Source organism: Lepisma saccharinum, chromosome 26 (genome assembly GCF_977018435.1).
Source record: "Lepisma saccharinum chromosome 26, izLepSacc3.1, whole genome shotgun sequence".
NCBI classification, from domain to species: Eukaryota; Metazoa; Arthropoda; class Insecta; order Zygentoma; family Lepismatidae; genus Lepisma; species Lepisma saccharinum.
The window spans coordinates 21798856-21826496 of record NC_139254.1 but is presented as its reverse complement, the minus strand read 5'-3'; the positions used below and the strand labels follow the sequence as shown (position 1 = coordinate 21826496).

The 27641-nt window shown below is 39.5% G+C and overlaps 1 protein-coding gene and 6 pseudogenes across 1 annotated transcript; all 7 read left to right on the top strand.

Moving 5' to 3' along the window:
* The first annotated feature begins 7540 nt into the window (after positions 1-7540).
* LOC145979768 (innexin inx2-like) lies at positions 7541-8612 on the top strand (annotated as a pseudogene).
* A 490-nt stretch (positions 8613-9102) lies between these two features.
* LOC145979779 (innexin inx2-like) lies at positions 9103-10152 on the top strand (annotated as a pseudogene).
* A 285-nt stretch (positions 10153-10437) lies between these two features.
* LOC145979586 (innexin inx2-like) lies at positions 10438-11420 on the top strand (the record flags this gene model as incomplete). Its single annotated transcript, XM_083112553.1, is given in 5 exon segments — positions 10438-10525; positions 10528-10737; positions 10740-10763; positions 10766-11079; positions 11082-11420. Coding segments are annotated over 5 exon segments (975 nt in total), but the record flags the coding sequence as incomplete, so codon positions are not given.
* A 583-nt stretch (positions 11421-12003) lies between these two features.
* Positions 12004-13045, top strand: LOC145979772 (innexin inx2-like; annotated as a pseudogene).
* A 482-nt stretch (positions 13046-13527) lies between these two features.
* Positions 13528-14911, top strand: LOC145979585 (innexin inx2-like; annotated as a pseudogene).
* A 5460-nt stretch (positions 14912-20371) lies between these two features.
* Positions 20372-25783, top strand: LOC145979584 (innexin inx2-like; annotated as a pseudogene).
* Positions 25784-26315: 532 nt separating this feature from the next.
* LOC145979583 (innexin inx2-like) lies at positions 26316-27464 on the top strand (annotated as a pseudogene).
* The last annotated feature ends 177 nt before the right edge of the window (positions 27465-27641 follow it).

Below are 27641 nucleotides of genomic sequence, written 5' to 3'. Positions count from 1 at the left end.
CGGAAAATCAGGAGTTCGAAATGTAAAAATTGCAAACCAAGACACATCTATTCATTTTAATGCAGGTTGAGATTAAAGGGGGTGAGGAGGATCTTGAGCCACCTCAACCAGGAATAATCATCTCCCACCCACTGGATATAGTAAGCACATTATTGAATATTTCATATTTATAGAGTTTCACTTCAGTTCAGTTCATTCTAATTTTAATGTCCCATAGGTACACATAAAAATATCTTTAAACAATTTATGGCAGATGTGTCCAACATCCAATTCCTTTTAGAAGCCATGTAATTGGTATTTTCTCAGACATCTATAGGGCGTTGTATTAAAAAAGAAAACAAACTGAGTTGAGATGGTTCCCGATCAACTCGTAAGAAGTCTAGCTTTGAAATATTTGTGAAATATTTGACAAAGCATTTATTTGTTATATAATAACTGTAGATAATGACACTCGTCAAGCACTGAAAGTACTATCAAGTACTATCAAGTACTATCAATACATATACAAAACCGAATTCCTTCAGATCTCAGAGTAAACAAGGAAAGCCATACGCTCAAAAGTTTTTTTTCTTTTCAATCGTTGGTGGACAATACGAAGAGCCAGCCAAGGTTTCTTTTCGTATGTAATCGTATTAAATGCAGGTTCATGCGTGTGTTTTTGGGTGGCATGTCAATTTCTCGTTTATGTGAAAAGGTAAACTTTAATATAAGCAAAAGCATGTGTGCGTCACAGTTAAAGATTTTCGCATCTACAAAAAAACAAAAAAAAACGGCCTCCATGGCGGAGGGGTTGGCATAGTGTGCTATGACGCCAGAGGTCCCAGGTTCGAATACCGGCCTGGGCATTGGTGTTACTTGTGAGTGTCCATCAATATCATAATATCCTCACTCATCCTCATCTTTGCGATTAGCCAAAAGTGGCAGAAAAGTGAAGTAAAATAAATCAAATAAATCAATCCAACATTCGCATCTCACTCAAGGACCTTGTGAATTCAATCAAAAATCTACCAATCGAACCTGCAGTGAGTCTCACCTATCTCATTCATTCATCTGACTAATGTAATTTCCTTACAGTTTGACTTTAGGGTTTAACTTAAAATGACATTATGTTTGTGTTTCATTCGATATCAAAATTAGATGTTAAGCAATTAATGTCCAATTATAAGTATACCTAATACATAGGTAAAAATAAGCCCCTCCCCCTCTGATAAAATCGCAAATTGTACCCTATTTAAATGTCTAGGGAGAATGTCATTTCACCTAGGAATAATATAGCTTTGCGATGAGTCGAGAATTGTCACAGCCTCAACTCGTCTCCTGTGTGGTGAGGTCCTTCTCGTTCTTGCTTGTGTTTATTTTTGTTTCGGTTTCCACTCTGAAGTTATTAAAACTTATTCTAGATTCACTTCATGCTCAGATAGGCTAATCGGGACTCTATTAAAAAAAGAATGAACACCCTCTTACAAAGTTATGAAAAATATGGGTGAGGTACAGGAGTACACTGTAGCCCCCGAGTTGGCCTGTTGTGTCTCGTCTCGTTCGTGTAAGTATATTTTGTTTCGGAAAATTCCATTTTAAATATTAAAAAGAAAATGGTGTCAGTTATATACTCTTCTGATGAAGATTTGTATCTTATATTCGAATCGACGTGTCCACTTCTTTAGAGAAGTGTACCCCCCTCCCCTTACGCAAAGGAGCATTCGCCTGCAGCGTGATTTTCTGAGAACAAATCTGATTCCACCGTTCCACACACATTTAAAACAAATTTCATCTCCTTAAAGCGGTTTGTAAGAACATAGGTCAATGAACTAACTAGTAGCAAGCCCAATGTAGTAGAATAAGTTTACAATGGTTTGAATTTCTGTGGTAAGGAAGATAATGCTTATAAGTTATGAAACGCCGCTCTTCTAGAGAGAGAGATATTTCTTGAGGGCAATAGATCAGGGTAACATTAGAGACACTCACAATTCGAAACAATATTGATTTATTAACATGTAATTCGTCAACATTTAGCTGTTAGTATCCTAATCCTAAGCTATGTTCTAACCCAATCACATCAGTTGAGTTGTATAACAAAAGGGAGCATCTAAGTCTCCAGCAAACACTGAACTTAGTTTGTAACCTTACCATTGAACTTCCAGCATTGTAACAGCTCGGGCAGCGTTTCGACACACACAACATAACTATCTCTCAAATCTTCAGTATTTATAATTTATTGTGGACCTTGCCTAATTACTCAGCCTGTCAATCAGAAGTATGCTCTTTCCGGTTTTGGTGGCTATCTTCGCAAACAGTTCTAATTCTAGGTGGAAGGCCTTGTCAGTCACAGATGCGTAACCTTCTAGGTACATCTGCACGGGATGTTTGTCACACCTAGAGCGGTGACATAATATGATTGGCACTTCATGATTGACATATGTGTGATATCACTTGATTGACATCAGATGATTGACACTTGATGACTGACATCATATGATGATATCATATGACTGACACTACACGATTGACAGCTGGTGATTGACATTATTGTCATATCATGACCAAGGCCTTGCCTTTGAGTGATATGCTAAGCCACTGCCATCTCAGAGTTTCAGCCTTCACACGTGGAGGAAGGTTTCTAATCTTAACTCCCAGTGCTGAGTAACTGGCAAGATTCATTTCTTTTGACTGGCTGTTACTTCCTGCCAAACCAACACCCAAAATTGTAGTATGCATTAAATGCACGTTACAATTCTCCCCACCTTATCTTAGATGGTCCCCATCTAACTTTCTAACTAAATATGTACCCTCATTTATATATTGCGGAGCTCACATATACAACAGATAAAATTAAGTTAACATTCACGATTACAGCTCCAAGACTTGTTAATGACATTAGCTGAGGTTAACCATTAAAAATTAAAATACAAATTCATGTGTAATGTTCATCTGGGTTCGAATCAGGTTAACGATTGGGTTATTTTTCTTAATCTAGGGTTAGCAATCATCTATAAAATCGATAAATTCTACATGGTTATTTGAATATATCTCATAGTAGTTGTCTTCTCTGATAATCATATCATTTTGAAAGTCCATGAATATATATGGTATTTTAAATATCAATAATGTAATGTGTGTCTATACAATTCACAAGGCACTAGGTTAATTCCACAGCGTTCAAATGTGACGTAGATTATCACTAGATCGTAAGTCCACTTGAAGTGTAGTAGTATTTCTTGGGGAAGTGGACCCTGTATCGGGGTTCATGTCACAGGACTGGGGATTTCATATCACCCGTGCATCTTGGGAATAGAACATAGGGCTAGACGTCGTGGACATCAAGGCACACATGGGAATCTGGAACTCAAGATAAGAGGATGAATATCAAAGTTGAAGGGTTCATTAACTACTCAAGAATATTTTCGTAAATAGGGGAACATTTAGGATTCTCGAGTGTACTGATTACTACGACAGTCAGAATTTCGAATATTATAATTCTATCAGTTAGGATAGGAATTAGAATTACATTGATGAAATTTGAATCACTGATCATCTCGTCAAGACGTACGCAATAATTCAGCACTAGCACTGGTTAACACACGTGATTATTTGAGAAATTATATGTTTCGCATTGCAGCTGCATAGGATTTCTAAATCAAGAATTATGATTTATTGCTTTCATGTTACTATTCAGAAGCAAAACATCCAAGAATTTGCCTTCTTGTTTCCATAGGCTTCATGAATGAAAATAAAACAAGATAAGGAAAATTTATCATACCATACTCAGTCCAGTGAAAATAAGATGAGAGAAATCCATCCATTACAAGAAGATATAGATGAAATTGACGTGACCATTCAGCAACGTACAACAGTGGGGAAAATCTACAAGTATATAACAAATGTTAGTTTACAGAAATATTATCTTAACGTTAACCCATGTACGAGTATCTTGATATCTATAATATAAAGAACTTATTAAACATGTAAAATTTAAGCATATCACTTATTCTGAATTTATCCTCTATTAAAACCCATTATGTACCAGCGTCCTATACTATAGATCCACCAACTTATTTGAAACCCTGGCCAGAAACAAGTGGCGCTAGTGTCGAATGTTTAGGAGGGGAGCTCGGGAACTCTGGGGCAAGGGAAGGGATGGCAGAAACACGTGTTTTCCCCCCCTGTGTTGCCAAATCTAGATGTGGTCGTGTGCCGTGAAAGGTTTGCAAGTAAACAAATATGCAGGCCGAATATTAAGTTTCGTTTCTAGATGTGGTAATTCAAATAACATAGCATAAGAGAGAGGAGGGAGGGGGACACTAAAGTTAAAAACGCCAGCTGTTTCGCAGAAGGATATCAAGAATTTAAACACATAAGATTAATATTCTAAATTATGTAAACTATAAAAAAAAAAAAAAAAAAGCATGAATCCAAGTTTCATCAATGTAAACAACAGGCCTCCCTTCGTTGCAGAATCTGTTGATCGCACGAAGATATCTTGCTCTCCAAACCACAATGTTGCTTCGTTCAACCAGAGCTAAGCGAGAGTTTCTACATTTTTTTAAATTTAAAGCCTATTTGTTTCATAATGTTCCGTAATGTTTCTCGCCCCCCCTGATAATTAATTTCTTCCTTAGCAATAGCTAAAAGTTTCAATATTGTAGGAACTTCTCTTTTCATTACGTACATTTCATGGATTTTCCTTCGCAGTATACACTTATCCATGTAGTCAATGACAATCTTATTCTGTCGAGCACGTCTCCGTTTACCAAGAGTTGACAATTTCTGGTCAGGGGTTTGTAAATCTTTCTTCTCTCTTTTCAGTTTTTTAAGCAATGACTCCGACCGTCCCGTTAGATATACTGCTCTCTTTAGGGGTTGACCCGTCTCTTTTCTCTTGTTCACACTTCTGTATGGAAACTACATTGGCAGGCAAATCTCCACTTCAAGTTTTTGAAATGTTTTTAGATTGCGATGTTTTGAATTTGATTACTACACAGTCTGTGAAGTATGCAACAAAAATAAAAAAAAATGAAGTTTTCTCTATCAGTTGATGAGTTAAAGCGATACTTAGGAATTCCTTTACTATCAGGCTATCACAAGGTGCCCAGTGAGAAGCACTTTTCGAGTGAAGATGATGATTTATGTGTAGATATTGTGAGAAAGGCCATGCCAAGAAATACATATCTCAAAATTAAGAGTTTGAGACAGAATCCTTGAAGGATTCAAAAGAATTGAGTAAAGATGCAAGGGGAACATTTGACTACTATTTTGATGTGGAAGGAGAGATAATATTTGTCAAGTGGAACTATAATAAATGTGTTGCTATCGGTACCAACTTTGATACTATTGAGCCATTGTGTCAAACATCACGATGGATCAGAACAGCTAGAGCGAAAATTTCCATACTTCAGCCACATAATGTAAACACATATAATAAATATATTGGTGGCGTTGACCACCACGACTGACTCGTAAGCAAATACAATGCTTCTGTTCGAGGTAAAAAATGGTATTGGTGTCTGTTTACAAGAATGCTTGACATGGCAGTTGTAAATCCGTGGATTGTGTACAGAAAGGTATCACAATCAGGAATGTACTTGCTGGAATACAGAAGATCAATTGCAGTGGCATATTTGAAGGCAGGACAAGGACGTCCATCTGCATTTGGAAAACCCACCAAAACATCATCGCAATCCACATTTAAAGATGTGAGATATGATGGCATTGGACATTATGTTGTGCGTTGAGATAAACAAAGAAGGTGGCAACCCTTAACATTTTGTGAGAAATGTCAGGTAACACTGTGCAAAGATTGTTTCACACTTTACAACACACAATAAGCAACCAGAGTTCCATATATGTATTGTTTCCTTTTCTTATTATTTGAAAATGTATGTGTATCGTGTGTATCAAATGTAATAATCAATAAACAGAGAAGTAGTAATACAACTTTTAACCAAGCTATGAAACTTCTTATATCATCTTAGGTTCTGTCAGAAAGGTGCATATGTTGAGTATGATACCCTATTGTACCAGCATCCTATTTTTAGTACAGTTATTTATATGAAACTGGTAACAGGTAAATTTTTTATTGCTGCATGGATCACTTTAAAACAACCCCCTTATCATATCCAATCAGAATTTCAGTCAATAAAATCAAAAGAAAAAGTGTGGTACTTAAAGGGTTAATACATTCAACCTACTAGTTACTTGCAGAATTTGGCTAGCACATTACTAAGTTAATCCTATTAATGCCAATTACCAATAGTCTTAGTCTTGTAAACATCACTAGTTAACTTCTATAATCTACTACAATATTAATGCACTTAATCACGTATCACTTAAAATTCGCTTAAATATAAATTATTGACCCAATTTAAGGTATTGACCTAGGTTAAGATTGAAATGCTGTATAAGGGAAAAGGAAGAACGAGTGTTCCTGCTTACAAGCTTGATAAGACCTCGTGATCGTGATAAGACGTCAGACTAAACTTTACGTCACTAGATTTCCGAGTATGTCTCCTCCCTGCTCACTTCGTAATCTTCATTTTTTCTCCCCAACCAAAAAATGCAATTGTCCCTAATTGCATACGGGACAGTAAAATTGAAAAGAGAAATGCTACTGGAAAGGGATAGAAAACAAAGTATGCAGAAAGAACACAAACCGAGCAAACCAAACACATCAATACAGTACAATGGAAATCATAAGAAATAACCATATTAAGATCTCTCAAGAGAAGAAAGAAAAACCTTAAAGGATAAAACTATATATCAACCAAATTTATACACTTTAGTCCGAAATATCACAAAGGGAAATACTTGTAAATTTCTTTACCATACCACGCCAATCGGGCATCGAACTAAGCAGTGGCTGCGATTCGGTTCCAAAACGAGGAGGTGCAAGGTGCCAAAGACAGTATATTTCCTTTTGGAGATAAGGTTTAGCATGGTGCGGAGGCAAACGTGGCGAAAAGTGGGGAGCAAATGCGCCCTCGGCACCACAAATTGCCGCCACGGGAACTAAGTAACATAAAACCTAAGTTACCGACAGCTATCGTTGCAGTTGGACAATGTTTGTAACTGGACCTTCACTAGGCTCTAGTAAAGAGATTATTTTGCAGTGCATGCGATTATCATTGTAATACGCTTAAGTTAGATTTGCATGGCAGTAATGGACCACAAAATACTAACACAATGAATCAGGAGTGTTTCATTCTTAAAAACATGAAACGCAAGCAAGCATCGCCTATGAGAATAACATGTATCGTGGCACAAATTACGGCTTAGGTTGAGATCCTTTAAGCAGACAAACAGACGTACCTTGGTTGTATCTAACACTACACCAAGTACTACACTGCACTAACAATTAGCACAAAAACACGGCATTTGTTAACGAAGCAAAAATTGATTTGGGTTGAACAAAGCGAACGAATAAAGATCGGTGCGCGCAGCCACGATGGCTCGTGTGATCTTGTGTATATCGCCCGTGCTTTGATTTGACCGCTTGTAAGTACCAAGTGTGTTTTATCATTGACGAACACAGAAGTTAAACATCACAATGTTTGACGTGTTTGACTCCGTGAAGGGGCTGCTAAAGTTAGACTCTGTGTGTATAGACAACAATATATTTCGCCTTCATTACAAAGCCACGGTAGTGATATTTATCGCATTAACTTTGCTTGTGACTTCTAGGCAATATATTGGAGACACACTTGACTGCATTGTGGATGAGATCCCTTTAAAGGTTAAGGACACATATTGCTGGATTCATTCCACGTTCACGATCCCAAATCGAATGGGAAAGGTGAGTGTTGATACCGCACATCCGTACGTGGGGCCAATTACGAATGAAGAAAAGCAGAAGTACCACAAATACTTTCTTTCGTGCTCCTCTTCCAAGCAATATTGTTTTACGTTTTACGTTACTTGTGGAAATCATGGGAAGGAGAAAGAATAAAGATGCTTGTGTTGTATCTAAACTGCCCCGTTGTGAGTGACGATTGTAGGAGGGATCGGAGAAAGTTGCTGGTGGATTATTTTGTTTCCAATCTGCATTCCCAGGATTAGTATACCTTATGGTTTTCATATGCGAAGTTCTCAATTTTGTAAACGTGATTGGCCAGATATATTTCATGGATCTTTTCCTTGATGGTGAATTCACCAAGTACGGATCGGAAGTGATAAAGTTCACGAAGAGATGGAGCCCGAAGAAAGGAATGATCCGATGGTGCGAGTATTCCCGAAAGTTACAAAGTGCACCTTCAGAAAATACGATCTCTCGGGGTCAATTCAGAAGTTCGACGGTTTGTGTGTGCTACCACTGAATATAGTCAGCGGAAAATTGTACGTGCTCTTGTCTTTTTGGTTTATTATTTTGTCAGTGCTCATTAGGCTAACCCAGATGTATCACTGCGAAATTGTAGTGGCAACACAAATGAGGATGTATCTTCTGCCAGCCCGCTCTCGGCTGGCTCCCGAAGATCACATCGAAATCATTACCCGCAAGTGCCAAGTGCCAAATTGGGGATTGGTTTGTCTAGTACCAATTAGATAAGAATATGGACCCGTTGGCTTACAACGCACTAATGTATGATTTAGCAAGAAAATTCGAAGGGAAAGAAAACGTTTAGTTAACGTGTTGGGAAGAGTATTAAAAAGCGCTCGATGTAGGAATCGCAGGATACAAGACCTTGCTTATTATATGTAGATAGAATTTTAAAAAAAAGACTGCATTCCTGTGATCATCTCAAAAGACCATTCTGTCAACTTTGTTCAGCGCTCAGCAATAACTGGAGGAAATATGTTCACTGCGAAGAATTATCCTGACGTGCAAAGGTTGGTTTGGCTATTTATGTTATTGAAAGAGGAATAATGTGTAGCTGTACATGAAAAGGAAATGAAGTAGAAGGAAGTTGCGATACATAAACGTGTTAAGTGCGTGACATTTAAAAAGTTTTATCCTTTCAAATATTAAGGAGAACTTGGCTTCAGAAATAGTGATCGATTCCCTCAACCAATGTGGATCGTGTGACTCTGTGTATATCGCCTGTGCTTTAATTTGACCGCTTGTAAGTAGCAAGTGTGTTTTATCAGCGACGAACACAGAAGTAAAACATCACAATGTTTGACGTGTTTGAATCCGTGAAGGGACTGCTAAAGTTAGACTCCGCGTGTACAGACAACAATATATTTCACCTTCATTAGAAAGCGACGGTAGTGATACTTATCGCATTTTCTTTGCTTTTGACGTCAAGGCAATATATTGGAGACACAATTGACAGCATTGTGGATGAGATCCCTCCAAATGTTATGGACATGTATTGCTGGATTCATTCCACGTTCCCGATCCCAACTCGTAAGGGAAGGGCAGGTGTTGATACCGCGCATCCGTTCATGGGGCAAGTACGAATGAAGAGGAGCATAAGTAACTTCGTGCTCTTCTTCCAAGCAATATTGTTCTACGTTCCACGTTACCTGTGGAAACACAGGGAAGGAGGGAGAATAAAGATGTTTGTGTTGGATCTAGACGGCCCCGTTTTGAGTGACGATTGTAGGAGGGATCGGAGAAAGTTGCTGGTGGATTATTTTGTTTCCAATCTGCATTCCCAGAATATTTATGCCATCAGGTTTTTCATATGCGAAGTTCTCAATTTTGTGAACGTGATTGGCCAGATATATTTCATAGATCTTTTCCTTGATGGTGACTTCACCAAGTACGTATCGGAAGTGATAAAATTCACGGAGATGGAGTCCGAAGAAAGGAATGATCAGATGGCGCGAGTATTCCCGAAAGTTACAAAGTGGACCTTGAGAAAAGACGGTACCTCGGGGTCAATTCAGAAGTTCGATGGTTTGTGCGTGCTAGCAGTCAATATAGTCAACGGAAAATTTTACGTGTTCTTGTGGTATTGGTTTATTATTTTGTCAGTGCTGACAGGGATGGACTTGTTGTATCGGTGCGCAATTGTGGTTGGACCACAAATGAGAATGTACCTTCTGCGAGCCAGCTCTTAGCTGGCTCCCGAAGATCACATCGAAATCATTCCCCGCAAGTGCCAAATTGGCGATTGGTTTGCCGAGTACCAATTAGGTAAGAATATGGACCCGTTGGTTTTCAACTAAATAAAGTATGATTTAGCAAGAAAATTCGAAGGTAAAGAGAACGTTTAGTTAACGTGCTGGGAAGAGTATTAAAAAGCGCTCGATGTAGAAATCGCAGGATACAAGACCTTGCTTATTATACGTAGTAAAGATTTAAAAAATGACTGGATTCCTGTGATCAGCTCAAAAGACCATTCTGTCAGCTTTGTTCAGCGCTCAGCAACAGCTGGAACAAATATTTTCACTGCGAAGAGTTATACTGACATGCAAATTTTGGGTGGGTTATTTATGTTTTGACAGCTTGACCGCTTGTAAGTAGCAAGTGTGTTTTCTCAGAGACGAACACAGAAGTAAAACATCACAACGTTTGACGTGTTTGACTCCGTGAAGGGGCTGCTAAAGTTAGACTCCGTGTGTACAGACAACAATATATTTCTCCTTCATACAAAGCGCGGGTAGTGATACTTATCGCATTTTCTTTGCTTGTGACGTTAAGGCAATATGTTGGAGACACAATTTACTGCATCGTCGATGAGATCCCTCCAAACGTTATGGACACATATTGCTTGATTCATTCCACGTTCACGATCCCAAATCGAATAAGAAAAGTAGGTGTTGATACCGCGCATCCGTACTTGGTATCAAGTACAAATAAAGGGAGCGGAAGTACAATAAATACTATCTTTCGTGCTCTTCTTCCAAGCAATATTGTTCTACGTTCCACGTTACCTGTGGAAACCCTGGGAAGGACGAAGAATAAAGATGCATGTGTTGGATCTAGACGGCCCCGTTTTGAGTGACGATTGTAGGAGGGATCGGAGAAAGTTGCTGGTGGATTATCTTGTTTCCAATCTGCATTCCCAGAATTTTTATGCCATCAGGTTTTTCATATGCGAAGTTCTCAATAATGTGAACGTGATTGGCCAGATATATTTCATGGATCTTTTCCTTGATGGTGAATTCACCAAGTACGGATCGGAAGTGATAAAGTTCACGAAGAGATGGAGCCCGAAGAAAGGAATGATCCGATGGCGCGAGTATTCCCGAAAGTTACAAAGTGCACCTTCAGAAAATACGATCTCTCGGGGTCAATTCAGAAGTTCGACGGTTTGTGTGTGCTACCACTGAATATAGTCAGCGGAAAATTGTACGTGCTCTTGTCTTTTTGGTTTATTATTTTGTCAGTGCTCATTAGGCTAACCCAGATGTATCACTGCGAAATTGTAGTGGCAACACAAATGAGGATGTATCTTCTGCCAGCCCGCTCTCGGCTGGCTCCCCAAGATCCCATAGAAATCATTACCCGCAAATGCGAAATTGGGGATTGGTTTGTCTAGTACCAATTATGTAAGAATATGCACCCGTTGGCTTACTACGAACTAATATATGATCTCGCAAGACAATTCGAAGGTAAAGAGAAGTTTTAGTTAACGTGCTGGGAAGCGTCTTATAAAATGCTCGATGTAGGAATCGCAGGATACAAGATCTTGCTTATTATACGTAGTACAGATTTTAAAAACATGACTGCATTCCCGTAAGCTGCTCAAAAGACCATTCTGTTAGCTTTGTTCAGCGCTCAGCAATAACTGGAGCAAATATGTTTACTGCGAAGAATTATACTGACATGCAAATTTTGGGTGGGTTATTTATGTTATTGAAAGAGGAATAATGTTGTGAAGCTGTATATGAAAACGAAATGAAGTAGAAGGAAGTTGTGATACATAAACATGTTAAGTGCGTGACATTTAAAATGTTTTTTCCTTTCAAGTATTAAGCAGAAATTGCTTTCAGAAATAAAGATCGGTACGCACAGACACTGTGGCTCGTGTGACTTTGTGTATATCGCCTGTGCTTTGATTTGACCGCTTGTAAGTAGCAAATGTATTTTATCAGCGACGAACACAGAAGTAAGACATCACAATGTTTGACTCCGTGAAGGGGCTGATAAAGTTAGACTCCGTGTGTATAGACAACTATATATTTCGCCTTCATTAGAAAGCAACGGTAGTGATACTTATCGCATTTTCTTTGCTTGTGTCGTCTAGGAAAAATGTTGGAGACACAATTGACTGCATTGTGGATGAGATTTCGCCAAACGTGATGGACACATATTGCTGGATTCATTTCACGTTCACAATCCCAAATTGAATGGGAAAAGTAGGTGTTGATAGCGCGCATCCGTACATGGGTCCAATTACGAATGAAGAGGAGCAGAAGTAACTTCGTGCTCTTCTTCCAAGCAATATTGTTCTACGTTCCACGTTACCTATGGAAACACGGGGAAGGAGGAAGAATATAAATGTTTGTGTTGGATCTAAACTTCCCCGTTGTGAGTGACAATTTTAGGAGGGATCGGAGAAAGTTGCTGGTGGATTATTTTCTTTCCAATCTGCATTCCCAGAATTTTTATGCCATCAGGTTTTTCATATGCGAAGTTCTCAATTTTGTGAACGTGATTGGCAAGATATATTTCATGGATCTTTTCCTTGAAGGTGACTTCACCAATTACGGATCGGAAGTGATAAAATTCACGGAGATGGAGTCCGAAGAAAGGAATGATCGAATGGCGGGAGTATTCACGAAAGTTACAAAATGGACCTTGAGAAAAGACGGTCCCTCGGGTTCAATTTAGAAGTTCGACGGTTTTTGTGTGCTACCTCTGAATATAGTCAACGAAAAATTTTACGTGTTCTTGTGGTTTTGGTTTTTTAATTTGTCAGTGCTAACAGGGATGGCCTTGTTGTATCGGTGCGCAATTGTGGTGGGACCACAAATGAGAATGTACCTTCTGCAAGCCAGCTCTCAGCTGGCTCCCGAAGATCACATCGAAATCATTCCCCGAAAGTGCCAAATTGGCGATTGGTTTGTCTAGTTCCAATTATTTAAGAATATGGACCCGTTGGTTTTCAACGAACTTAAGTATGATTTAGCAAGAAAATTCGAAGGTAAAGAGAAGGTTTAGTTAACGTGCTGAGAAGAGTATTAAAAAGTGCTCGACGTAGGAATCGCAGGATACAAGACCTTGCTTATTATACGTAGTAAAGATTTAAAAAAATGACTCCAATCCTGTGTGTAGCTCAAAAGACCATTCTGTCAGCTTTGTTCAGCGCTCAGCAACAACTGGAACAAATATGTTCACTGCGAAGAGTTATACTGACATGCAAATTTTGGGTGGTTATTTATGTTATTGAAAGAGGAACAATGTTGTGAAGCTGTATATGTAAGCGAAATGAAGTAGAAGGAAGTTTTGATACATAAACATGTTAAGTGCGTGACATTTAAAATGTTTTATCCTTTCATATATTAAGCAGAACTTGGTTTCAGAAATAAAGATCCGTACGCACAGACACTGTGGCTCGTGTGACTTTGTGTATATCGCCTGTGCTTTGATTTGACCGCTTGTAAGTAGCAAGTGTGTTTTATCAGCGACGAACACAGAAGTAAAACATCACAACGTTTGACGTGTTTGACTCCGAGAAGGGGCTGCTAAAGTTAGACTCCGTGTGAAAAGACAACATTATATTTCTCCTTCATACAAAGAGAGGGGTGTGATACTTATCGCATTTTCTTTGCTTGTGACGTCTAGGCAAAATATTGGAGACACAATTGAATGCATTGTGGATGAGATCCCTCCAAACGTGATGGACACATATTGCTGGATTCATTTCACGTTCACAGTCCCAAATTGAATGGGAAAAGTAGGTGTTGATAGGGCGCATCCGTACGTGGGTCATATTACGAATGAAGAGGAGCAGAAGTAACTTCGTGCTCTTCTTCCAAGCAATATTGTTCTACGTTCCACGTTACCTGTGGATGGTTTATTATTTTGTCAGTGCTGATAGGGCTGGCCTTGTTGTATCTCTACGCATTGTGTTGGGACCACAAATGAGAATATACCTCCTACGAGACCGCTCTCGGCCGCCTCCCCAAGATCACATCGAAATCATTCCCCGCAAGTGATAAATTGAGGATTAGTTTGTCTAATACCAATTAGGTAAGAATATGGACCCGTTATATAGACAACAATATATTTCGCCTTCATTAGAAAGCCACGGTAGTGATAGTTATCTCATTTTCTTTGCTTTTGACGTCTTGGCAATATATTGGAGACACAATTGACTGCTTTGTGGATGAGATCCCTCCAAATGTTATGGACTCATATTGCTGAATTCATTCCACGTTCACGATCCCAAAGCGAATGGGAAAGGTAGGTGTTGATACCGCGCATCTGTTCGTGGGGCCAAGAACGAATGAAGAGGAGCACAAGTACCGTAAATACTCTGTTTGGTGCTCTTCTTCCAAGCAATATTGTTCTACGTTCCACGTTACCTAAGGAAACCCTGGCAAGGAGGAAGAATAAAGATGCCTGTGTTTGATCTAAACTGCCCCGTTGTGAGTGACGATTGTAGGAGGGATCGGAGAAAGTTGCTGGTGGATTATTTTGTTTCCAATCTGCTTTCCCAGAATTTGTATACCTTCAGGTTTTTCATATGCGAAGTTCTCAATTTTGTGAACGTGATTGGCCAGATATATTTCATTGATCTTTTCCTTGATGGTGACTTCACCAAGTACGGATCGGATGTGATAAAATTCACGGAGATGGAGTCCGAAGAAAGGAATGATCGAATGGCGCGAGTATTCACGAAAGTTAAAAAGTAGACCTTGAGAAAAGACGGTCCCTGGTTCAAATCAGAAGTTCGGTGGTTTGTGTGTGCTACCACTGAATATAGTCAACGAAACATTTTACGTGTTCTTGTGGTTTTGGTTTATTATTTTGTCAGTTGATACGTTCTCTGGAATTAGATGCGTCGTATTATTATACTATTAATATTAACTTAATAATACTCAGCGGTGAACGATGAGACTCGGTGAAGTACACAGACTCCTCTCAGGTACAGGGGTAGTGTTAGGCAAAGACAATATTCACAGCACAGAGAAATAAAACCACACTACTGCAGTATGTATAAACTGAAAGGATTTATTCTTTATTTATTGCAATTATAGTGCAAATATACTTGAGACGAAGGCGAGGGTTTCGCTTTGTCGATGAATTGACTCAACTAAAACGCATAAACTCAATGCGTGGCTATCGGCAAGCCTATGATCACACAGGCCTAGCTTGCGCCCCGAACTACCACACCAAGAGATATGCAATGATAACTGAGCCAATATTTGCTCTTTAGCCTTTTATTTCCAAATTACTCCTTAGGCTAGCTTTATTATTTAACGTAGAATGGTTGCAGTATTGTGCATATCATCAATGCATGGCTATCGGCGTACCTATGTTCACATAGGCCTAGCTTGCGCCCCGAACTACCATACCAGGATGTATGCACAACACCGAGGAGTTCTTTTTAAGTTTAAAAGCTTCGACGATCCGTGGCGAAAAAGTGTGATGATTCTTACGCGATATCCTCGCTTTTATACTATTTTCGAGAACACAGATTAAAGTACAGATGAATCACTCACTATCTACAAAAGGATACTATCAACAAAACTGACATCTATACATCCTTAGAAATACAAATTCGTATAGTGCACTCTTGCAAACATGAAGATACATTAAACTACTCATAACAGAGCATAAAATACAACAAACATTAAACAAAATATATACATTACTAATAAGGCGCAATATTACATAGAATAACAAGGAAATTACACTTTCTTTCACAAAATAAATATATTAGTGACATATTTTCTACTGGTGACGTCACATAAAAATATGGATCATATCATCTGCCCCTTCCTTTCGGAAACTAAGTTTCAGAAAGGAAGTTATATACAGTATGTAACATTCTTATTCGTACACACGGATTTTCAAAGAAAATGCTTTAATATCTGGAAGGAAATACACTCTTTTGAAATTGTTTCTTTACAATTCAATAACTAATATCATTAGGAACATAAAATCTTACCCAAATTCTGTATAACCAATGACAATAATAAATTAAATGAAACTGAAAGAGAAACATACCATTTTTTGTACAACTTTTCTATTCGTACACTTAATAATATAAAAGAAAAAAGTATATTCAGAGCAAATTGACTCACAATTCTAATACTTTGATGCGTATCCTTTGGCTTTAATTACTGCTTGACGCCTGTTCTTCATAGAATTAACCAGTTTCTGACATGTTTCAGAGCTTATTTTATTCCACTCGGCTTGCACAACAGTTTTAAACTCTTGTTTTGACTTGACGCCTGCTTTATGGACTCGCCTCTTCAAAATTGCCCATAAATGCTCGCTGGGATTTAAGTCTGGACTTTGAGCTGGTGTTTGTAGTAGTTTGGGCACATTTCATATTAGCCAATTCATGTTAACTCGCGCCTTATGCTTACTGTCATTGTCTTGTTGGAATCTGTAGATGGGCGGCATGTCCATTTTTTGGACACTCTCCTTTACATTGTTCTTCAATATCTTCAAATATGTGATATAATGCACCCTGGAACACATGATTCACTAATTATTTGTGCCTGACATATGCATCCATGATACCATCAATAAACTGGATGGTACCAACACCTTTGGACGACATACAGCCCCAATTCATTAATGACCCACCACTGTGTTTAACTTTTGGAACTGTATTAATGAGATCATTGTCTTTATTTGATTTTCTCCAGACCCTATTTATCCCATCTGACCCGTATATATTAATCTTTGACTCGTCTGACCATAATATGACACTATCCCAAAATTCCTGGTCCTTGTGGATGTGCTCTTTCGCGAATGAAAATCTATTCCTGCGATTCACCATACTTACATACGGCCTTTTTTGTGGTATTCTGCCATGTTATCCATGCTTCCACAAGGCACGTCGGACAGTTTGATCGGACATCATCTTGCCAGCAACATTTTCTACTAACGGTCGTAACTGAGGAACACTTAGTCGGGGGTTTTCTCGCATTCTTTTTAAAATAAAGCGTTTATTACGTTTATTCAACCTTCTCTCTTTTGGTTTTCTCGGCACATTCTGTGCTGAACCATCCTCTCTAAATTTGTTTACTATGTATTGAACTGTGGAGTGTGATTTATTGACTGTTTGTACAATTTTTCTTAACGAAGTACCTCTAAGGGCCAAATTATAATAACATCCTTCAGATCGGAACTAAATTCCTTCACCTTGCCCATTTCGAACACTCTGATAGATAGACGATAGGCCTACAACAATACTTACGCCAGCATTCCGCTTGACGGGGAGCGCGCCTGCATGTTCAAACTTGTTACGAAGTTGCAAACTGCACGAAATCACCCGAATAGCGGTGGCGCTGTATGCGAGGAAGATTGAAGATCTTGCCTGTACGAATAACAATGTTGCATGAAACAGCGTGTTTTTCTCTTTTCACTCAAATTATATGCTCTTTTTATACATTTTGAACATACAATTTTATTGACATTTGTTGCTGAAACCTTCATTAACATTAATTTCCAGGTACATATGAAAATGATTATATTTACTAGTAGATATGACATTTTTTCGTCGGAAATTCTATGTGTACGAATAACAATGTTACATACTGTACCTGGAGGAAACTTAGTTTTAAAGTACAAACTCTTTCTTTTTATCCTCCGAGAAACGCACCAGTTTTATGTTATCCAAGTTAACCTTATCATATAATTCTTTAGTCCTTGGAATTAGCAATGTCACAACATTATTTTCCACTTTGTCCACTAGATAAGGTCCTATCCACAACATAAATAACTTTTGAATGGTCCTATCTAGTGAGGAGCTTAAGGATGGTTTTTAACCATCACGAAGTCTCCAGCTGTCACTCTCTTGGCGTTTCCCTTCTGTTTTAAATCCTTCGACAACTTCTTCTTCTCCCTGACTTGGGCTAAGAATAATTTGGACTTCCAATCCGGTTGGGCTTCTTCCCGTTCGGGCCAATTGAAATGTGTTAGGATCTCTCTGGGTATAGGATGATTGAAGAATAGTTCAGCAGGCGAATATCCAGTAGTTTCGGAAATAGAATAATTAATTAACCAAACAACTTTTGATATGTATCGCGACCAAGTCTGATGTTCTCGATAACAAAATAAACGAAGTAATCTGACTATCTCTTGATTTGCTCGTTCTACCATGTTCCCCTTTGGATTGTAAGCTGTTGTGCAAACATGATGGATACCACGGCTTTTGGTAAATTCTTTCCACTGCTTAGAGGTAAACTGAGCTCCTCTGTCGCTTAGGGTAAACGTAACGTTTGGATAGTGAGCAAAATATCCTCTCTGAAGCGTGTTTATAATTTCTGTGGTGCTGGCAGTCCGTAAAGCATATGCGGAGACAAAACGTGTACCCACATCAATAAGGCTCAAGATGTACTGGTATCCATTAGAACGAGGAAGCTTCCCAATCAAGTCCAGAGAAAGCATCTCATGAGGTTGCTTGGGACTGATATGAAGGGTCTCCTTGAGTATCCCCAATTTGTCTGGTTTACTCTGGACACAAATTTCACAATCTCGGATGTACTGTATCACGTCATCCTTCATGCCTTTCCAGAAGTATCGTACTGCAAGTCGCTTCAATGTCTTGGATACTCCAAAATGTCCAGCTTCATCATGAATTACTTTCAAGAGAGGTTGCTTCATTACCACCGGAACACACAGTTTCCAAAGGGACTGATTATCCGATCCTTTCTTAAATAAAATCCCTTCTTGAATGCGATAGGAACGATGCAATCTGAGGTTAGGTTCCTGAGAATTTAGAGATTGGAGTAAATTTTTGCAGAATTCATCTTCAGATTGTGCCTCACTCCACTTGTCGACGTCATCTATTTCCCCTCTTTCTGCCCACAGGTAGTTTATTCTAAATGTCTGCTGGCTATTTTCAGGATGAATCTGGGGTATATCATCAGCAGGATACCGAGATAAAATATCTGCCAGATCGTTTTGGCGACCAGAGACGTATACTATTTTATACTGGTACTGTTGGAGTTTTAGAGACCAGCGAGTCAAACGACTGTTCCAGTTACGGGCGTCTTGTAACCATACCAATCCTTTATGATCACTATAGATAGTGAAGGGCCTACCTTTCAAATAAACAGCATACTTCTCAACTCCAAAGATTATGGCCAAACATTCTAACTCATGGATGGAGTAATGGCGTTCGTTCTCTTTCAGTTTTCGGCTTGCATACTGAATGACTTTTCTCTCTTCACCATCCATTTGGAAAAGAATACTACTCAATCCTTTCCCAGAAGCATCGCATTGGATACAGAATTCCTGTTCAAAATCAGGCTGTGCTAATTCAGCATCTCTTACAAGTTCATTCTTCAGTAGCTGGAAACTTTGTTCTTCCTCGTCTCGCCAAATCCAACGTTGATTTTTACCCAACAGCTTGGTGAGCGGTTCAGATTTAGCTGCAAAGTTTTCAATGAACTTCCGCCTCCAGTTGGCGAGGCCAAAAAATTTCCGAACATCCTTTCTAGTTTTAGGTTTAGGAAATAACTTAAGGGCTGAATTTTTGTCTGGTTGGATTTTGATAGCATCTCCAGAAACAATGTGACCCAAGTAGGTAATTTCCTTTTTGACAAATTCACACTTTCGCAGCTTTACAGTCATCCCCACTTCTTGGAGTCGCTGCAACACTTCGTCCAGATGTTCGAGATACTTGGAGAGTTCTTTGTCGAAAATCAGCAAGTCATCCATATATTGAGTTAGATACTCTTCGATTTCAGGACCAAATACAGCATGCATGGCAGCTATGAAAATTGACACAGCACTAGAGATACCAAAAGGCATTCGAGCAAACATCCACTGACGTCCTTTATAGGAGAAGGCAGTACATGGTTGGCAGTCTGTTTTTACAGGGATCTGTAAATATCCAGAAGCCAGATCCAGATTTGTAAAATAACGAGCACCTTTAAATTTTTGTAAGGCATCCGAAATGGGCTCAACTGAATTCCGTGGAACACGTACAATTTTATTCAAATTTCTGAAGTCAATGCATGGGCGTACTGTACCATCAGGCTTGTCGACTACAATTAAAGGGTTCAAGTAAGGGGAATTACAAGGCGTTATAACACCCCATTGTCTCCACTTTTCTAATTCTTTCTCCAGGAGTTTTCTTTTTGCTATAGGTATGGGATATGGAGATCGATACACAGGTTCTGTGGTGGTGAGTTCAATCTCACACTGGAAGTTTCTAATAGTACCTGGTCTCTCGGAAAAGACATCTCTATGCTTCAATAACACTTCTTTCAATTGGCTTCTACCCCTTTCGCATAAAATCTAATTCGCATTGACCTTCTGAAGAATGTCGTCAGGACTAGCCGTCCACTGATCGACATGGGAATCTTCACGGACTTCTCTTACATACGTATCTGTCGAAGATCCATTATTCACGAGGTCCTGCTCTACCGGAACTCCGTCTACGGTGAGAGATAACTTCTCGCGCTGTAGGCCAATTCCTGCTTCATATTTCCTGAGGAATGGGTAGCCCAAAATAAAGTCAGCTTCGAGACCTTTCAAGACAAACATGTCCTCCAATAAATTTCTTCCAGCAATCTCTAGATATACTTGTCTACATCCCACAACTCTAGTTTTGTTTCTCCCAGTGAAATCAGTCAGCCTAACATCTGGACATGGTTGTAACTGCAATGACTGCAGCTTCTCTTTAATCTTCTTCCAAATGGCGTAGCTCATGAGATTACATTCGCTGCCAGTGTCCAGAACACAAATAAAATCGACGCCTGCTACAGTTGCTTTAATTAACGGAGCCCTGAGTAAATTTTCCTTTCTAACTGCCTGTTGTAGTGCTCTATCTAAACTTTGTTCTCCTTCATTGAGAGTCAGCACAACAAAAAGATGATTGTCTTCACTATTTATAACGCTGTCATCTGTTCCCAGAGAAGTCCAAGATTTTGGCCCAACCGTGATCGGGAACGAAGAATTCACGTTGGGCGACTGGCTAAATCCGACTGCATACCACTCGGATTAGCACTAGTCGATGGTGCCCAACAAAAGTCTCTCGTCATGTCGACGCTTTGACGTTGCTCGTTCGTCAAACGTGAAGCAGAAGGTTCAAACGGAGGCGCCGTCGCTCTGAAGTTACTGGGTTCAGAGGCGTTACGCGAGGAATCACGGGAATGGTCTTCTGGATCAGATCTGGAACGACGCGGCCCACGTGCGTAGTTGTTCCTGCCATCCCTTCTCGGAGGATTACGCCGCCTGTTGTAATTGGAATAACCATTTCTATGGTTCTGCGTAACTTGTCTGATCCGGGGGGGTTTGGTTTCCAATTCTATTTTGTCTAGGAACATTTCCCTGGCCAGCACCTTCTCTGTTCCACGAAGGCTTCCAACTGTCCTGTTCCTCAAGCACCTCGAACCTTTTCAGAAAGTCGGCTAGCTGCCGTACAGTTTGAGGAGAATTAGCTAGACTCAGACTGCGAGCTCTATATGGAAGCTAGGAGATGATTAAATTCACAATCTCAGGTTCTATGTAACGGGCAGACAGATTGCGATAGGCTGAGTAAATAGACCAGGCATATTCCTCCATGCTCATACCGGACTGCTTTAAGTATCGGCGAGATCTCACTGCTGTCAGCTGCCTCTCTTTGGCCTCTTCTGAAGCATATTGTTTGCGAAAACGACGGCAAAAATCAGAATAGGATTTGAACTCTAGCTGGTTTGCTCGAAACCAATGCTCAGCCTGGCCCTTGAAAAGCCGAGGAATAATTTCCAATCGGTATTCGTATGGAATCTGCATTAAATCAAAATTGATATTAAGTTCTTTTAAGTATTGCTCAGCATTCTGGGCTTCCAGGTCTCCCTTGAACTTCGACAAGGAATTAAGGTCTGCCATCCTTGGAGTTCCAGTCATTGCTGATCGCTGAGTTGTTGGCGGCGACTCATCTGGCCCGCTCCTTGAATTTCCATGCCTTCGTGTTCGCTTCCTGATTTTTGCTTGATACTGAGAGTCAGAGCTGGTGCTGGAAGAGCAGGAACTGCGATCTTTCTTCCTTTCTAGACGTTTCCTCTTTGTCCTTTCTTCATAAAGACTGTGCCGGGACCTGTGAGATTCACGGTCTCTGTAACCTCTGTCATGGCTCGAAAGACTAAAGGTAGGTGGAACAGCAGACGCCACTTCATTAGCTCTTAAATCAGCAGTAACTCGTGGGCGACAGACTTGTTTGTCTTCTCTAGTTCTCTCTCCACCGGCTCTGTCCATCGCTTCATTTAGTTCAATGTTCATGGTTGGCAACGCTGCACTCTCAGCAACTGCAGGCGGATGACCAGTTGTTCGAGATCCAGTTTCTGTTTCCGTTTGCCGGGTAACGTGCATTGTCTCTAACTGATTCGTAAGTTGTTCTACCTAAGTCTTTATTTCTTCAACGTCCTTGCTTGTTTGAGACACAACTACTGAAATCTGACTAATATTTTCTTGGACCTCAGCTCGGAACTGTATTTTGTCAGTCTCGGCCTCGGCCAACATCTGTTCTATTGTCAGCTGTTTTTCAATAATCCTATTGCACTCTCCAGTGAATCTCGAGTTAATATCCTCCACATCTGTGCGAACATTTTCCGTGGCTTTATTTACATCGGCTGCCAAGCTACGCCGGAAGTAATCAAAGTCTATCTCTCTAGCCTGCCGGATTTCTTCAGAGAATCGCGCCCTAGTTTCCTCGTTCTCAGACTTCAGTTGTTGAATCTCACAGGCCATCTCGCCTATTTCAGCTCTTAATACTTTTATAGATTCATCGTGCTGCTTACCGATATCATCCTTTAGCAACACACATTGTCTGAGGATATCTTCCTTTAATATGTCAGATTGTCTGCAGATATCAGCCTTCAGTGCTTCAGACTGTTTGCAGATATCAGCTTTCAGTGCTTCAGACTGTTTGCACATATCAGCCTGCAATGTTTCAGACTGTTTGCAGATATCAGCTTTCAAGCTGGTAATGGAATCAGCTTGCTGTTTAAAATCAGCTTTCAGTGCTTCAGACTGTTTGCACATATCAGCCTGCAATGTTTCAGACTGTTTGCAGATATCAGCTTTCAAGCTGGTAATGGAATCAGCTTGCTGTTTAATATCAGCTTTCAGTGCTTCAGACTGTTAGCACATATCAGCCTGCAATGTTTCAGACTGTTTGCAGATATCAGCTTTCAGTGCTTCAGACTGTTTACTAATATCATTGCTAATATCAGCCTGTAATTTTCCCATACTTTCGACTTGTTGTTTGCTAATTCCTTCAATCATTGCTTTTAATGCTTTGAACATATTTAATGGATCAGGTGAACTATCCGTAGACAATAATTCACAATCTTTACAAACCAAATCGGTAGACTCGTGGCTTTCAGTTCGAATATCTAGGCCACAACATTCAAAATGTAGAAGCTTTGTACATTTCTTGCACACAAATGTAGTTTTATCTTTATCAATGTCCCGACAACAATCGGGAACATTAAGTCCTGAACTCGAAGTGAGATTTTTATTTGCGCTACGCAAATGCTTCTTTTCCATTTCGAAACGAAATAACTCTGTGCTTTTCAATAAATATGAAAGTTCAGTGCTCTTGCACAATTAATCTCAACTTTAAACAATTGTCTTGCCCTTGTACACTACAAAATCGAGCCAACACGTTGAGCTGCCACTTGATACGTTCTCTGGAATTAGATGCGTCGTATTATTATACTATTAATATTAACTTAATAATACTCAGCGGTGAACGATGAGACTCGGTGAAGTACACAGACTCCTCTCAGGTACAGGGGTAGTGTTAGGCAAAGACAATATTCACAGCACAGAGAAATAAAACCACACTACTGCAGTATGTATAAACTGAAAGGATTTATTCTTTATTTATTGCAATTATAGTGCAAATATACTTGAGACGAAGGCGAGGGTTTCGCTTTGTCGATGAATTGACTCAACTAAAACGCATAAACTCAATGCGTGGCTATCGGCAAGCCTATGATCACACAGGCCTAGCTTGCGCCCCGAACTACCACACCAAGAGATATGCAATGATAACTGAGCCAATATTTGCTCTTTAGCCTTTTATTTCCAAATTACTCCTTAGGCTAGCTTTATTATTTAACGTAGAATGGTTGCAGTATTGTGCATATCATCAATGCATGGCTATCGGCGTACCTATGTTCACATAGGCCTAGCTTGCGCCCCGAACTACCATACCAGGATGTATGCACAACACCGAGGAGTTCTTTTTAAGTTTAAAAGCTTCGACGATCCGTGGCGAAAAAGTGTGATGATTCTTACGCGATATCCTCGCTTTTATACTATTTTCGAGAACACAGATTAAAGTACAGATGAATCACTCACTATCTACAAAAGGATACTATCAACAAAACTGACATCTATACATCCTTAGAAATACAAATTCGTATAGTGCACTCTTGCAAACATGAAGATACATTAAACTACTCATAACAGAGCATAAAATACAACAAACATTAAACAAAATATATACATTACTAATAAGGCGCAATATTACATAGAATAACAAGGAAATTACGCTTTCTTTCACAAAATAAATATATTAGTGACATATTTTCTACTGGTGACGTCACATAAAAATATGGATCATATCACAGTGCTGACAGGGCTGGCCTTGTTGTAACGGTGCGCAATTGCGGTGTTACCACAAATGAGAATGTACCTTCCGCGAGCCAGCTATCAGCTGGCTCCCGAACATCACATCGAAATCATTCCCCGCAAGTGAGAAATTGGGAATTGGTTTGTCTAGTACCAATTAGGTAAAAAACATGGACCCGTTATATAGACGACAATATATTTCGCCTTCATTACAAAGCCACGGTAGTGATTCTTATAGCATTTTCTTTGCTTTTGACGTCTAGGCAATATATAGGAGACACAATTGACTGCTTTGTGGATGAGATCCCTCCAAATGTCATGGACTCATATTGCTGAATTCATTCCACGTTCACAACCCAAAATCGAATGGGAAAGGTAGGTGTTGATACCGCGCGTCTGTAAGTGGGGCCAAGAACGAATGAAGAGGAGCACAAGTACCATAAATACTCTGTTTCGTGCTCTTCTTCCAAGCAATATTGTTCTAAGTTCCACGTTACCTATGGAAACCCTGGGCAGGAGGAACAATAAAGATGCTTGTGTTGGATCTAAACTGCCCCGTTGTGAGTGTCGATTGTAGGAGGGTTGGGAGAAAGTTGCTGGTGGATTATTTTGTTTCCAATCTGCATTCCCAGAATTTGTATACCTTCAGGTTTTCATATGAGAAGTTCTCAATTATGTGAACGTGATTGACTAGATATATTTCATGGATCTTTAGCTTGGTGATGAATTCACCATATACGGATCGGAAGTTATAAATTTCACGGAGCTGGAGTCCGAAGAAAGGAATGATCATATGGCGTGAGTATTCCCGAAAGTTTCAAAGTGGACTTTGAGAAAAGACGGTCTCTCGGGGTCAATTTAGAAGTTCGACGGTTTTGTGTGCTACCACTGAATATAGTCAACGAAAAATTTTACGTGTTCTTGTGGTTTTGGTTTTTTATTTTGTCAGTGCTGACAGGGATGGACTTGTTGTATCGGTGCGCAATTGTGGTGGGACCACAAATGAGAATGTACCTTCTGCAAGCCAGCTCTCAGCTGGCTCCCGAAGATCACATCGAAATCATTATCCGCAAGTGCCAAATTGGCGATTGGTTTGTCGAGTACCAATTAGGTAAGAATATGGACCCGTTGGTTTTCAACTAACGAAAGTATGATTTAGCAACAAAATTCGAAGGTAAAGAGAAGGTTTATTTAACGTGCTGGGAAGAGTATTAAAAAGCGCTCGATGTAGGAATCGCAGGATGCAAGATCTTGCTTATTATACGTAGTAAAGATTTTAAAAAAATGACTGCATTCCCGTCATCAGCTCAAAAGACCATTCTGTCAGCTTTGTTCAGCGCTCACCAATAACTGGAACAAATATGTTCACTGCGAAGAGTTATACTGACATGCAAATTTTGGGTGGGTTATTTATATTATTGAAGGAGGAATAATGTTGTGAAGCTGTATATGAAAACGAAATGAAGTAGAAGGAAGTTGTGATACATAAACATGTTAAGTGCGTGACATTTAAAATGTTTTATCCTTTGAAATATTAAGCAGAACTTGGTTTCAGAAATAAAGATCCGTACGCACAGACACTGCGGCTCGTGTGACTTTGTGTATATCGCCTGTGCTTTGATTTGACCGCTTTTAAGTAGCAAGTGTGTTTTATCAGCGACGAACACAAAAGTAAAACATCACAACGTTTGACGTGTTTGACTCCGAAAATGGGCTGCTAAAGTTAAACTCCGTGTGCATAGACAACATTATATTTCTCCTTCATACAAAGCTAGGGTAGTGATACTTATCGCATTTTCTTTGCTTGTGACGTCTAGGCAAAATATTGGAGACACAATTGAATGCATTGTGGATGAGATCCCTCCAAACGTGATGGACACATATTGCTGGATTCATATCACGTTCACGATCCCAAATTGAATGGGAAAGGTAGGTTTTGATACCTCGAATCCGTACATTGGTCCTAGTACGAATGAAGAGGAGCAGAAGTAACTTCGTGCTCTTCTTCCAAGCAATATTGTTCTACGTTCCACGTTACCTGTGGAAACACAGGGAGGGAGGAAGAATATAAATGCTTGTGTTGGATCTAAACTTCCCCGTTGTGAGTGATAATTTTAGGATTGATCGGAGAAAGTTGCAGGTGGATTATTTTGTTTCCAATCTGCATTCCCAGAATTTTTATGCCATCAGGTTTTTCATATGCGAAGTTCTCAATTTCGTGAACGTGATTGGCAAGATATATTTCATGGATCTTTTCCTTGATGGTGACTTCACCAAGTACGGATCGGAAGTGATAAAATTCACGGAAATTGAGTCTGAAGAAAGGAATGATCGAATGGCGGGAGTATTCCCAAAAGTTACAAAGTGGACGTTGAGAAAGACGGTCCCTCGGGTTCAATTCAGAAGTTCGATCGTTTGTGTGTGCTACCACTGAATATAGTCAACGAAAAATTATACGTGTTCTTGTGGTTTTGGTTTATTATTTTGTCAGTGCTGATAGAGCTGGCCTTGTTGTATCTCTACGCATTGTGTTGGGACCACAAATGAGAATATACCTCCAACGAGATCGCTCTCGGCCGCTTCCCCAAGATCACATCGAAATCATTCCCCCAAGTGATGAATTGGGGGTGTTTGTCTAGTACCAATTAGGTAAGAATATGGACCGTTAGTTTTCAAGGAACTAATGTATGGTTTAGCAAGAAAATTCGAAGGTAAAGAGAAAGTTTATTTAACGTGCTGGGAAGCGTCTTATAAAATGCTCGATGTAGGAATCGCAGGACACAATACCTTGCTTATTATACGTAGTAAAGATTTAAAAAAATGACTGTATTCCTGTGATCAGCTCAAAAGACAATTCTGTCAGCTTTGTTCAGCATTCACTTCAACTGAAACAAATATGTTCACTGCGAAGAGTTATACTGACATGCAAATTATGGGTGGGTTATTTATGTTATTGAAAGAGGAATAATGTTGTGAAGCTGTATATGAAAACTAAAGGAAG